The sequence below is a fragment of the Trematomus bernacchii genome, unplaced genomic scaffold (genome assembly GCF_902827165.1).
Source record: "Trematomus bernacchii unplaced genomic scaffold, fTreBer1.1, whole genome shotgun sequence".
Lineage (NCBI taxonomy): Eukaryota > Metazoa > Chordata > Actinopteri > Perciformes > Nototheniidae > Trematomus > Trematomus bernacchii.
In genome coordinates this window covers 8,549,318-8,563,389 of record NW_022987547.1, presented here as the reverse complement: position 1 = coordinate 8,563,389, position 14,072 = coordinate 8,549,318, and the positions used below count along the sequence as shown (strand labels likewise).

The following is a 14,072-nucleotide window of genomic DNA, read 5'->3' as shown; positions in this document are numbered from 1 at the left end:
CTGAATTCATTTCATTTCATTTCAAACCTTTATTTATTCAGGTTGTATCCCATTGAGATCATTGACCTCTTTTTCAAGGGAGACCTGCTCAAGTAGGTTCCACATGAAACATTAAAAACATAAACAGAACAACAAAAGGACATCATACAGTAGCATTACAGGGATTACAAATTACATACTATCCACATGCACAGAATTACATACTATCCACATGCACAGAATTACATACTATCCACATGCACAGAATTACATACTATCCACATGCACAGAATTACATACTATCCACATGCACAGAATTACATACTATCCACATGCACAGAGAGAATTGGCCTAACAGGAAACCACTGGCCTAACAGCAAATGTCTATATCCTGTGTTGGCCTAACTTGCTCATCTGTGTGCAACTTTGGGCTGAATGCCATGCATGAAAGGTGCTATATAAATTATTATCACTCTTTCACTCTGAGACTCATAAGGCAGTACTAGATTTAGTAATATTACCATGAATCTAGCCATTTATTTACCATATTTTATTGAAAAACATCTCTGAAACTCTGAAAAAGTCATATTGCTAGTTTACCATAAAAGGCCAATTCGACCGTTTGGTTGAGCATATTTTCCAAAAAATAATTACACCCTTGTTAAAACTTAATTTGTGCATCAAGTTATCTAATTATGTTCAGTAAGTGCTCTGACACTAAAATATGTCAAAATGATATGGTTACCTTACAAAAGTTGACCAAAAAGAGTGATTTCTTCAGGAGTGATTTTTAGCATAACTTTCTCAGTTGAAGTTAGCTGAAGGGCTTTCTGTTCGAACCACAGTGACATCTAGAGGTTGTTTTGTGCATAACATGTCAACCAAAGGGTAGAGCTGGCTGAATCAGATGGAGTAAAACTTTTTTATTTATTTTTCAACAAGATATCAAGACACAAAATGAGCTCTACCAAATGGTGGCGCTGGCAGTTAAAGGCATAAAGGCATTAAACTGTTGTCTGAAAATACTCATTAAACATAAAAGTCTAATGAACTTATGGTAACCTATCAGAAGTAAAGGTACTCATTGCTCAGAATTGCTCCTTTCATAGTATATCATTATCATAGAATAACATTCCGTTTTTTTTTACTGACACCTTGAGTAGAAGTATAACGTTTCTTACATTTATAAAAACACTCAAGTAAAGTACACTTGGGTCAAAATGGTACTTGCTTGAGTACAGTATTTAGGTAAAAAATACTATATAACATATACAAACATGCATTCAAAGTACAGTACTTGAATAAGTAAGTGTTTTTATTCATATCTTAGTATAATCAGCAAAATACACTTCATATCAAAAGTACTCATAATGCAGAATGTATCCGACTCCTTATTATAATATTTTAAGAGCCAATTTGAGGCATATTATTTATATATATATATATATATATATATATATTTCTTTTAAATAACTAAGTGTTAAGTACATTTAGAGTAGTAACGAGTTCAATCATTCCCTCTGAATTTTATTGGAGTAAGAGTATTGGGTAAAAGAAAATGTAAATACAATTCTAGTTTGTGATAAACATGTCAGATGAATCTCTTTGTTTTATTTATCTCACACACGTCTCGTTTCCCCACTTGCTTGCTGTAGTTACTCTGACATCATCATCGAGCGTGAGATCCTGATGCAGAAGTACATCCACCTGGTGCAAATCATGGAGACGGAGAAGATCGCAGCCAATCAGCTCCGCACTCAGCTGGAGGACCAGGACACGGAGATCGAGAGGCTCAAAGCTGAGGTATGCATGAGTGCATCCACATCTGTGTGTGCATGCATACATAAACACACACACACACATGCATGTGCTCAGACACTCGGATGCAGATCAAAGCATGCAATGCATCTGGCATGATGGGAAAGCACTTGAGTTTGGAGCGCATGTGTCTCTTAAATGTAAACACAGCAGGGCTCCAGTGATTCCCAGAACATTACTTCCTCATCATGCATCAAGATATTTGTTGTTTTCAGCCTCTAAAGCTGTTTCATGAATGTTTTAACCTCTGGGCCCGTGTATTCACATGGAGACTGTTGTTGCCAGATTGTTATGATGAACAAAACCAAGGAGAGGATGCAGCCTTACCACAACAACCAAGAGGAGGAAGACCCAGATATTAAAAAGATCAAAAAGGTACATTGATGGTTTCTAGTGCTGGAATGCAGGTTCCACAATGCATTTCCTCAACTACTGTACTTGAGTTTATATTCAAGGTAGTTTGCTTGTTTATTTCCATTTAATACAACAGAGAGAAATATTTAGAGTTTTACTCTACTTCATTATCTGAGCTTTAGATAGTTAACAGAATAATGTTTTATACCCTTCCTGTCCAGTGTTAACCATGTATCTCCAGATGTGTTGATCTTTATTGCAATATTCTGAAGAATTAAATATTCCTTAATTCTTCTACTTTTTAAGCATAATAAACTATTTAAAAACCTATTTAAAAAATCAGCTCAGTTATGATCTCATAAAGAAATGTTACTTTAAAGGTCGTTCTCACAAGACAGCAACACTACAAACATATGATGATTGTATAGAATATGATAAATTGCCATAGATTTAACCATCTATATTGTAAGTATAGAAAGGCATTCAAAATAGCACAACCTTTACAATTGTAAGCATTAAAATATAACATACACACAAGTGCAGAAGTAATATCTATCCAAAAATGTTATAAACGATAGTTAAATACTGCACGATACTGCCCCTTTATGTACATCTTGCTTACACATACTTTACTTAAAGTGGACCTATCATGCTATATTTGAATAATATAGTGTAGGACCATACCTATATAAGGCATATTTATATATATATATTTTTTCAAAATACCAAACAGATCATGCATTTTAGCCATGCCTCATTTTGCTCAATTTGACATTTTTTAGCTCTGTTTTTGCAAGGGCAGATTCTGTGAGAACAGCACCATCTACAGGCCTGGCATATGTACTACAGCGTCTCCAGCGCTTTCGAACGGCAATGGCCGTGGCTGTCTCCTCCTGATTGGTTGAGTTGGCCCAATAGCCGTAGCGCCACCGTCCTGACGTCAGGACAGTGTTCAAATCTGGATCAGTTTTTATCAGATCCGTTGCAGCCCCTTTTTTAGAGATTTGGGTATGGAGGAAAATAGAGAGGGTTGTGTTTTCTGACACTTGGTGAGTTCCCTGGAACACCGGGGACACATATTCATGTATAAAAGACGTACAAAAGTGCATTTTGCATGATAGGTCCCCTTTAAGTAAGGTTTTGAATGCAATACTTTTACTTGTCGTGGAGATTTTTAACTGTGTGGTTTTATGTCCTTCACTAAAGCAAATTATCTAAATACTTCTGCCACCTTTGTTAACTTCACAAAATAACGAAGACAGGAGAACAAAAATAGATCTTATTGTGCTGTGGCTGTGCAGGTTCAGAGCTTCATGCGAGGCTGGCTGTGTCGGAGGAAGTGGAAGATCATCGTCCAGGACTACATCTCCTCCCCTCACGCTGAGAGCATGAGGAAGAGGAACCAGATCGTCTTCAACATGGTGGAGGCAGAGACAGAGTACGTCCACCAGCTCTCCATCCTCGTCAACTGTTTCCTGCGGCCGCTCCGCATGGCGGCCAGCTCCAAGAAACCTCCCATCAGCCACGATAACGTCAGCACCATCTTCCTAAACAGGTATCTTATTATAATGTACTGTTCATTTGAAGTGAATACTATCTCTAATAGTTGATAGTTACAATAAGGATCTCTCCCTCTGTAGTGAGACCATCATGTTTTTGCACGAGATCTTCCATCAAGGTCTGAATGCTCGGATCGCCAACTGGCCCACTCTAGTTCTTGGTGAGTCCTGCGCTACACTTTTGGCTGATTTAATTACAATTTGCGTATGCATTACAGCCCTGCAAACCCTTTTGACATCACTGATTTCCAAACTTGCTGAATCCACTTCCCTGCAGTATGAAAAAAAAAACATTTGAAAAACATTTGACATATTTATCACATTTAGATATCATCTCACATGTGAAAAAATCCCCCAAATAAAAACAGAAATTATAAAAACTTTACTGTTTTCTGTGGTGGTTAAAGTAACGAAGAAAATCAGTTTAAACCATATGTCCTGTTAAAAGCTGCTTACTTTATGATTATTATGATTTTTTTATCTCAAAGCTAATATTTGAGTTGTTTGTTTTTCACGCGCAGCGGACCTGTTTGACATCCTGCTGCCGATGCTGAACATCTACCAGGAGTTTGTGCGTAACCACCAGTACAGCCTGCAGGTTCTGGCTACCTGTAAGCAGAACAGAGACTTCGACAAGCTGCTCAAACAGTACGAGTCCAACGCTGCCTGTGAGGGCCGCATGCTGGAGACCTTCCTCACCTACCCCATGTTCCAGGTGAGCTAGTGCACACTACATAGTACGTTTACTCATGTACAATACGCAAGTACACATTGAGGTTCTTTTACTTGAGTAATTCATGCATCTTTATACTTTTACATCACTTTTGAATTAATGTATTCTTAATTTAAGTACTTTTGAGTCAACTACAGCTTTAGATATTTTCAGATTTCTATTTTTCTGTCCGGATAACACAGCGTCTCTTCAAAGGTGTGGATTTTGAATGGCATGAAAATGACTACTTCTAATTTAAATTAACTTTTTTTAAACCATCTTCAATCAGCTGGCAAATACATCGCCGCAAAGCTGAAAACCTGGCGCTTTTTTTCTAAGCTAACAGGACAACGTACACATTAATGTAACAGTAACATTAATCCAAAACATAAAATATAAAGACCTGAAACAATGACAGGCAACATATGATTGCCTTCTTTTACTTTTCGTGCTCTATATACTTTCTGTTAAATATTAACACACTTTAACTTAAGATTACATTACTTTTCACTGATTCAAACACCCTCTTATACGATGTTCAAAAAGCAGCTTTCCCTTTTTATCGTCGTCAATTGAGACAAAGCTGACGAAGACAATTGTTGTGTGTATTTCAGATTCCACGGTACATCATCACTCTTCATGAGCTGCTGGCTCACACACCTCATGAGCATGTGGAGCGAAAGAGTCTGGAGTTTGCCAAATCCAAACTGGAGGAGCTGTCGAAGTGAGTGTCAGAACATCACGCAGATAACAATAGTGATGGATGATAATTGGTGATGATGATGATGATGATTCGTGTGTTGTCAGGATGATGCACGATGAGGTGAGCGACACTGAGAACATCAGGAAGAATCTGGCCATAGAGAGGATGATTGTAGAGGGCTGTGACATCCTTTTAGACACCAGTCAGACTTTTGTCAGACAAGGTGAGCTTCTTCTACAGCACCTGTTGTAAAAAAACAACATTTTATTCCACCACCTTCCTCTCACTCCTGTCTGCCTCCATGAACAGGCTCTCTCATCCAGCTGCCGTCCAGCAGCGAGCGGGGGATGCTCAGTAAAGTCCGCCTGGGCTCCCTCTCTCTAAGGAAGGAAGGAGAGCGCCAGTGTTTCCTCTTCACCAAACACTTCCTCATCTGTACACGAACATCTGGAGGAAAGCTTCACCTGCTGAAGGTCAGCCTCATCTGTCTGGATATATTTATCCAAACATGGTTGAAGTTATAGTTTACTACTTTGAAATCACTTTAATTTTCTTCTAAAACTAGTGAAACCACTTCCTGGTGAGATTGTATTTCAGTGCAAATCAAATAATGAATTTGCATTGTAACATCTTCTCTCCCCCAACAGCAAGGAGGCACGTTGTCTCTGATAGAGTGCACCCTAATTGAAGAACTAGAGGCCAATGATGAGGACTGTGAGTATCCTTCATACCAAACCATTTATTGTTTCTTTTTGTAACGTTATTTGTTGTTAACTGAGGCTTGGACCTTTTGATGCAGACAATGCAGCAGGTCAAGGCTTCAACCACCTGGAGTTTAAGGTCGTGGTGGAGCCTCCTGACGGTCAGGCCTTCTCTGTCGTCCTCTTGGCTCCTTCACGCCAAGAAAAGGCCGCCTGGACCAGTGATATCAGCCAGGTATGTCTGACTGTTTTAAAGCTGGTAGCCATCTCTCACATGCTAGATAAAAGAGGACCAAAGTGTCTACTAACCTTTGTTTCAGTGCATCGATAATATCCGATGTAACGGCCTGATGACCAGCGTCTTTGAGGAGAACTCCAAAGTATCGGTGCCGCACATGATCAAGTAAGAAAAAAAGGGAATTCTGATGGTCTAAGAAACTTATAGAACATGAAGAAGCTTACAATTAGAAGCAGTGACAATTACCCAGCTCAATAATCTCTATGTATTTGAGCCCCTTCAAAAGTTGACATTACAAATATATGGCTCACTAAGGTTTCAAATGTGGATGAATCCACTGCTGAAATGCATTGTACCTAAAAAGCTGTTTTATGTAATGACTGAGCCTAAAAGGAACCCATTTGTATGAGAGTTATCTTTCAAGTAGAGTTGAGTTTAAAGTAGAGCTGATTTTAAGAATTTCCTCATCCTTATAACTTGACTTTTTTTTTGCCAAGATCCGATGCCCGTCTGCATAAAGACGACATCGACATCTGCTTCAGTAAGACCCTGAACTCCTGTAAGGTCCCTCAGATCCGGTATGCCAGCGTGGAGCGGCTGCTGGAGCGACTCACTGACCTGCGCTTCCTCTCCATCGACTTCCTGAACACCTTCCTCCACACCTACAGGATCTTCACCACGGCGGCCGTCGTCATCGACAAGCTGGCCGACATCTACAGGAAGCCGTTCACCTCCATACCTGTCAGGTACATAACACTGTGTCAAGCTGTAACACCTGCACATACTGTAGGCTACTAAATATAAGTACTGTACTAAATTACTAAATGAATGAACCAGTACACCATGCAACAAAGTTTGTTCATGTCAAATCTAATTGTTTCATCGTTCCAGATTTATAAATGCAAATAAATCCTTCATTTCGTTTTAGTAATTGTACTGTATTTATAATAACATTGAGGTTTATTAAGAAACATTTTCGCGGTGTCACTTTGGACTCACAATTTTCACAATTTTTAAAAACCAAATGGTAAATTGATGAATTGAGAAAATAAGCAGCATCCATATTGAAATAAAGATAATTTAAGATAAACCTTTATTAATCCAGGAAATCCGACAAGTACATGCTTTTTCTCAAGAAGTATTTTTAATGCAGGACTTTTGCTAGCTGCAAACTGGTAATAGTACTTTAAATTAAGTTAAAGTGGACCTATCATGCTATATTTAAATGATATATTGTAGGGCCATACCTATATAAGGTATATTTATACGTTTCTGTTTTCAAAATACCAAACAGATCATGCATTTTAGCCATGCCTCTTTTCGCTCTATGTGCTGTTTGCTGTCTACAGGGCTGATTCTGTGAGACCACGCCCCCCTGCAGGAGAGGGTAGCCGTGCTCTGATCAAGTCAAGAGGGGGAGAAAAAAAGATCTCCGTCCTCCGTGTTTTATTTATATATACAGTCTATGGTTTTATTATATTATTATAGGCCTATAGAGTCGTTATTCATTTGTTTTAAAGCTCAATAAATAACAAAGAAGACCTTTGACCGGCACTTTTCTAATTTTGTCCGGAAGATTTAAACTTTAACGGACATCTTGACCGGCGAAAGAAAACCTAACTGAAACTCTGCCGCACGGTCCCCTCGTTCCTTGGAAGAGGCGGAGAGGTGGGTGTTTGTCATCTGCTGGTGGACTAACCGGAGAGAATTACAGTGCTTGCCTCGACGGGGAGGGATTGCATTGAATTAAAGCAGCGGGAGCAAACGCTTGCCTAAGGGAGGGAGAAAAAAAGCCACAGCGGAGAATAAACAGAAGGGTAACCATGGTAACCATGCGCGGGAAGTCTTCTTCGCTGCTTTTGTGGCAGACTACAGCGCCATTTACAGGCCTGGCATATGTACTACAGCGTCTCCAGCGCTTTTGAGCGGCAATGGCCGGCCGTGGCCCAACCCCACATTCCCCTGATAGGTGGAGAGTTGGCCCAATAGACGTAGCGCCACTTCTGTGACGACATAGAAGTGTTCAAATCTGGATCAGTCTGTATCAGATCCGTTGCAGCCCCTTTTTTAGAGATTTGGGTATGGAGGAAAATAGAGAGGGTTGTGTTTTCTGACACTTGGTGAGTTCCCTGGAACACCGGGGACACATATTCATGAATAAAAGACGTGCAAAAGTGAATTTTGCATGATAGGTCCCCTTTAAACAATTTTAAATACTTCCTCCACCGCAGCATCACTGAAATTGTCTGGAAACACTGAGTGTGTTAATTTGTTTGCACACATTCATCCATCCTCATTGTCCTTCCCTCTCCTCTCATGTAACGGACTTATCCTGCAGTGCATTCACTCCATCTCCATGTTGTTCTTCATCCTCCTCATTATTCACCTCCTTTCTTCATCTATCTCTCTGCCATACTCCTCCTCTTCCTGTCACTGTCCCAGGATCGAGCGGCTTTCATGTGACCGTCTGTCCATCATGTCCCTCTGTCCTGACTACAGTCTGAAGATCACACAGCTGGCCCTGGACCAGTCCAAGTAATGCCCATCAGTAGAGAGAGAGCTCAGTCAGCGTTTTTCAGGGACACATCTACAGATCCTGTCTCTTTGTCTCTCAGGTCTCTGGAGCTCTTCTTCGCCACCAACCAGGGCTCATGGGGGACGGACCCTCTGAACAACAAATCCCCGAGGCTGATCCGCAAGTTTTCCTCTCCTCCGCCCCTCATCCTCTCCTCCCGCACCTCCTCCCCCGTCCACTGCCGCAAGCTCTCCCTCAATTGCCCCATCAGTGGAAAACCAGGAGTCTTGGATATGTCCCCCACCTCTTCTGCAGCCAACTCCCCCACCTTCAGTCACTGCCCCTCCATCTCCTCCCCTCCTCCCAACTCACCCAGGCCTACCTCTGGCTTTTTCTCCTCTCTGCCCACCGCCCCGCGCTCTCCCAGCCTCCCCCATGCCTCTGGAGTTTCCTCCCCGCCCCCCACCTCCACCAAGGCCCCCATGGACTTCAGCCGCGGTCCCGGGTCCCCAGAGCCGAGCCCAGCTGCCGGGGAGGACGTCAGCGGAGAGCTGCCTCGCTTAGACGCCTTCTGTGGGAAGCTGAGGCGCAGCATCCGCAGGGGTGTGTAGCTGGAGCACAAAGCATATGATTCACACTCTGCAGTCTCATGTGAATATCAGGCACACAACTGTTCCAGAAATATGGTTTAGAAACAGGTAAAAGCAGAGTTTAGGTGGCTCTGCGATCTAGTGCAAAGCTAAGTGACTTCAAAGTCTGCGTTAATACAACTTCTTTATAAGTTATTTTACACTTAAATCTGACAAAGCTCTGATAGTGGCCCGCCAACCCAAATAGAGAGACACAGAAATGGGTCACTGTTACCCAACGGAGGAATAATCGTGCTCTTGGATCACCATCTGGCTCCAGCAGACAGCTTATTCACTATAAAAGCAGCGGCAGAGCACCAGGTCAGAAAATGTCTGACAACAAATTAGGAGGAGAGAAAGAAATGAAGAGATAAACTTAGCTCTTACGTGGCAGCTGGAGTGTCTCCTAAGAGGAAAATGACGTATTGAATGGACGAGCCCTCCAACAAAACCCAAAATACCTCAGATTAGGACCAAGTAGGCCACAAATAGACGTGAGCCAGAGCCTGTTTAAAGTTATATTGTTGAATTGTTTTTTGTATCCACTCTACTGTGAGTTCTCACATTTTCAGAATTTTACCAAACCATGTTTAGAATAAGAATGAAGTATTGTAACATCATGTTGCAAATGTTTGAGCTCTCTCTTTCCTTTACCGTAAAAGTTGTCCTGGAGTCAGTTTCTATGGACAAGTTTCTCCCTGAAACACCGGCCAGCAGCGAGCCGGGCGACATGTCTCCCTGTCGCTCGCCTTCAACCCCGAGACACCTCCGCTTCAGACAGTCAGGAGGTACGACCAGTACAAACACACACAGATACACACTTATTGTATTCCCTTGTGTTTCTAATGTCTGTTATTCCCTGCAGTCACACCCGGGGATAACTCGCGCTGCCCGTTGTCGCCAGCTTCAGCGTTTGCAATCGCCACAGCTGCTGCGGGGCATAGCAGCACCCCGAGTGAGTACGGCAAGTCATTAAGGTCAAAAGATACACAACAGAGGAAGGTCGTCTGTGGTGGAAAGTGACTAAGTTCATTTATTTAGAACTGCACGTTGTTTAGAAATGCAATTTGAGATACTTGACAATTTCCACTTTCTGCTACTTTAAACTTCCACTCCACTATATCTCATAGACACATATTGTACTTTTTACTCCGCTAAATGTATTCAATAACATATCTTTTCTGAAATGAGCCATTTTGCAGGTCTCCTTTTGGTACCTTTATCATATTTTGATATTGCTATACTTTTATGTATATGTAACTATTGAATGCAGGACTACATGTAACAGAGTTTTTCTATACTGTTGTATAGCTACTTTTACTTATGTGTAAGTTTTTTTACTATCACTTTAGGAGTACTAATTTCACCACTTTTCTTTAGACCTGAAACTCCACATATCACTGAAGTCTGTTAATAGAGAGCTAAATAGCAATACTGACCTCAGACTTTTAAAATTGTTGCCCTTATCTGTACCCCTCGTAGGTTTTAGTAATTCTGACAAAGTCTGTGACAAGGAATTCATCATCCGGAGAGCTGCGACCAACAGAGTTCTCAACGTGCTGCGACACTGGATTTCCAAGCACTCTCAGGTGAGTCCACAAAAACAAAAAGTCTTTACATGCGTCCAAAAGATCCAAACACTTTGAGCCAGCCCACCTGAAAGAGTCTGTTGTTGTGTCTGTTATCATTGCCATCACGCCTACCCCCCTCTGTGTGTGTGTCCTCACCTGTCAGTATTTCCCCGATGGAGGTGCTCTTTGCTCTGCGTGTCCTCCTCCCACCCATGAGGCGAGCAGAAAGGTCAGCCTCCTCCCCTGGGACACTAAAACAACTATCACTTTCTTTCAAGATTATATAAGATGCTATTTTTGTACCTTCATGTTTGTAGCCTGAAAAGTGAACATTTATAATGTATTAAGTGGTCCTTTTAATAAACACAGTTCTGGGTCCATGTGGGCAATATTAGTCTGTGTGCTATGACCTTAGGTTTCACCACAGAACATCACTTTGTAAAGAAACAAAACCATTTACTTAGGAACAACGTAACTTCATGTTTTATCAACCTTATTTCGAAGGATTAATGTGTTTAAGAAAATACTAAAGTAAATTACAAATATATATTTGAATGCTTTAGATCTGTGGTTGCTGTTGACAGGAACGTTTTTAACGCAGCTCTTTCCCTTGCCAAATAAGTGTGAACATGATTTTAAGACTGTTTGTGATTTATTTTTTTTCCTTTTTCTTTTTCTTTTCTGTCTGGGATTAAGTAAAAATACACCAATAGATGTGAATTTCCCTCTAGAGCAGTGGTTCTCAACTGGTGAGTCGCGACCCACCCGTTTCAAGTGGGTCGCGGATGTGTGAGTGAAGAACAAAAAGTTGAAAAAATAAATTGGAATTTATTTTTATTTTTTTGGGAAAAAATGCAAACTTTTATTTTGAAGGACCGATTTTCTAACGCTGTGCATGCAGTAGGCGTTGGACTGGAAGTACCGGAGACCATAAATGGTTTTGAAAACTTCTCAATAAAACATCTCTGCTGATGTTTTTTCGAGTCTTCTGGCCAATCAGAATCAAGATTGTTGCCGGAAGTCCCCACGGAGAATAACTGAGGTAGAACTATTCTTTATACATCCATGGGTACAACTTCAGATACAAATGAACACATAATAAAATATGACCCCCGGTTTGATGATTGACAGGTCACAGAACAATGGGAGCTATCTACCCTTACCCACAATGTAAAGTAATTCACACAGAATCTCCTCTTTACTCTTCTCTCTGCAAGCTGTCAGAACTAAGTGAAAAACAAACAATGGCATAAAATATTATTAATATGTCGGGTAGTAATAGATTTATTTATTTTCTTCTTAGAGTGTACCAGAATGCGTAGTTTATGTTAGTATTTCTAAAAATCTCCTGGAGGAGAATCCCCCCAGACCCCCCTGCTGGGGTTGGGTTTTCAGCATGTGTGCCTTTTTATATAGTTCAGCTTTGATTCCATCATCTCATTAAACCTTTTTTAAAAGCATACTTTAGTTCTGTGAAGGGATATATGCACTGTACTTCACTTTTATTAATATTGTATTCTGAAAAGCGTATATATTACAGCACGATTTTTTGTTGAATAGATTTGAGTGCTTCAAAATCTTGAGTCACGATGTATTGACCAAGTAAAAAGTGGGTCCCGAGGCCTAACCAGTTGAGAACCACTGCTCTAGAGGGCATCCTTCTCATGTCTGTAGCTACATTAAGAGGCAGTTGGGATTTGAATGCACTTTAATACAATGAAATCAGTTTGATGTGCTTTTCAAAAGTGCCATTCTTTGAGACTCTGATTACTATATTTTTAGTTTTTTTGTTTGTTGTTTTTTCTCTGGTTCTTGTATACAGTGTACATTTTAGTTTTGCAGGACTCCCTGGCAGAGGAGATATTATATCTCAATGGGACTTTTATGGTTAAAATATTCAACTGTTTACTAAAATATACTCTTAGTGTGTGTCATGTTGATTATAACGCAGATATGGTTAAATTCAAGCAAAATGTCTTTGAATAATCATAACATGGATATCATATAGACAAAATGTGACATTGTTGACCTGAATCTGCTCAAGTCAGTCTTTCTGCAAACATGCAATACCCAAATATTATCTGTAGCTGTAATTTAGTACTAAATGTGTATAAATGTGTTCTCCATCAGGACTTTGAAATGAACATTGAGCTGAAGATGGGGGTGATCAATCTGCTGGAGGAGGTGCTGCGAGACCCTGACCTGCTGCCTCAGGAGAGGAAAGCAACATCAAACATTTTAAGGTACAAAGTCAGCAAGGTGTTATAGAATTGAAAAAATGGTCTTGCTTTTTTCTGATTCACGTATTATCTATCTACATATAATGCCAGCATAATGAAAAGAACATGTATTAAAACTGAAGAAAATGTAGTGCAGTACATCTGCAGTTTATGCGATGTGTCAAAGTGCATAACAGTGTCTGTTTTGTTCTTCAGTGCACTTTCTCAAGAAGAACAAGATGATGCTCAGCTGAAGATAGAGGACATATTACAGATGGTCAGTATGAACACCTATTAGGAGCACAATGTATTAATATACTTAATCATAAGTGCATTTTAAGCCATTTTTGAAATAATTTATCTCCAGAAAAGCTGTCCCCTACTACACTTCATTGTGGTAAGAATAATGATAATGTATAATCATCAGAGGTGGGGGACTCGAGTCACATGACTTGACTCGAGTCGCATATTTTTGGACTTGAGACTTGAGAAAGTTACCGGAGCGCCAAGTAGGAAGTGGAGCACACAGGAGACAACCGTTTCATTGCAGACTGTAATGTTTATGTTGGGAAATGGCAATGCATACATTATTTTAGATATATTTCGAACTCGGACTCTCATTCACTTCATGAAATCGCTACAGCACCAGGAGGCAGCGGGACGTGTAACTCCGCCTCTGAGAAGTGCAGCACCAGCGCGCAAAGAGCTGTGCCTTTTACGCAACGCCTACACTGTGTTTACTTTCATTAGAACAGCTAAAGAGCGACCGCAGGCTGGTACGTTTTAACCACACACACCTCTACACACATCGAGCTGCCCGATTAATCCCCCTATTACTCGTTTTATGAAGGAGATGTCCGGCCACTCAGCTCTGCTCTGTGTGTGTGTGTTCGGTGTGTTTGTGTGTGTCCGACAACAGCATTTGTTTTCAAATTACCATGAACAGTAATTTACACACATGTAAAATATTTGTGTTGTACTCCTGTTATCACTTTAGAGCCCTTTTAGAACTTATAGGCTTATAATTTCAGCGCCCCACTCTCCATTTCTGTTTATGTAGAAAATAAAACTAAA

The 14,072-nt window shown here is 40.5% G+C and overlaps 1 protein-coding gene across 2 annotated transcripts in view; it reads left to right on the top strand.

The window, feature by feature from the left end:
* Positions 1-14,072, top strand: part of rasgrf2a (Ras protein-specific guanine nucleotide-releasing factor 2a) — a 32,439-nt gene that overhangs the window by 14,815 nt on the left and 3,552 nt on the right. Inside the window, exons 3-21 of one of the 2 annotated variants that reach the window (XM_034123589.1) lie at positions 1,635-1,782; positions 2,083-2,172; positions 3,453-3,706; positions 3,792-3,871; positions 4,232-4,425; positions 5,037-5,146; positions 5,230-5,348; positions 5,435-5,598; positions 5,773-5,839; positions 5,925-6,061; positions 6,147-6,229; positions 6,562-6,810; positions 8,507-8,599; positions 8,680-9,182; positions 9,871-9,996; positions 10,074-10,163; positions 10,691-10,797; positions 12,910-13,022; positions 13,215-13,275. In XM_034123589.1, coding sequence (XP_033979480.1) covers positions 1,635-1,782; positions 2,083-2,172; positions 3,453-3,706; positions 3,792-3,871; positions 4,232-4,425; positions 5,037-5,146; positions 5,230-5,348; positions 5,435-5,598; positions 5,773-5,839; positions 5,925-6,061; positions 6,147-6,229; positions 6,562-6,810; positions 8,507-8,599; positions 8,680-9,182; positions 9,871-9,996; positions 10,074-10,163; positions 10,691-10,797; positions 12,910-13,022; positions 13,215-13,275 — 2,788 coding nt within the window. The remainder of the gene's footprint in view (positions 1-1,634; positions 1,783-2,082; positions 2,173-3,452; positions 3,707-3,791; positions 3,872-4,231; positions 4,426-5,036; positions 5,147-5,229; positions 5,349-5,434; positions 5,599-5,772; positions 5,840-5,924; positions 6,062-6,146; positions 6,230-6,561; positions 6,811-8,506; positions 8,600-8,679; positions 9,183-9,870; positions 9,997-10,073; positions 10,164-10,690; positions 10,798-12,909; positions 13,023-13,214; positions 13,276-14,072) is intronic. The other variant, XM_034123590.1, reaches the window with a different exon arrangement.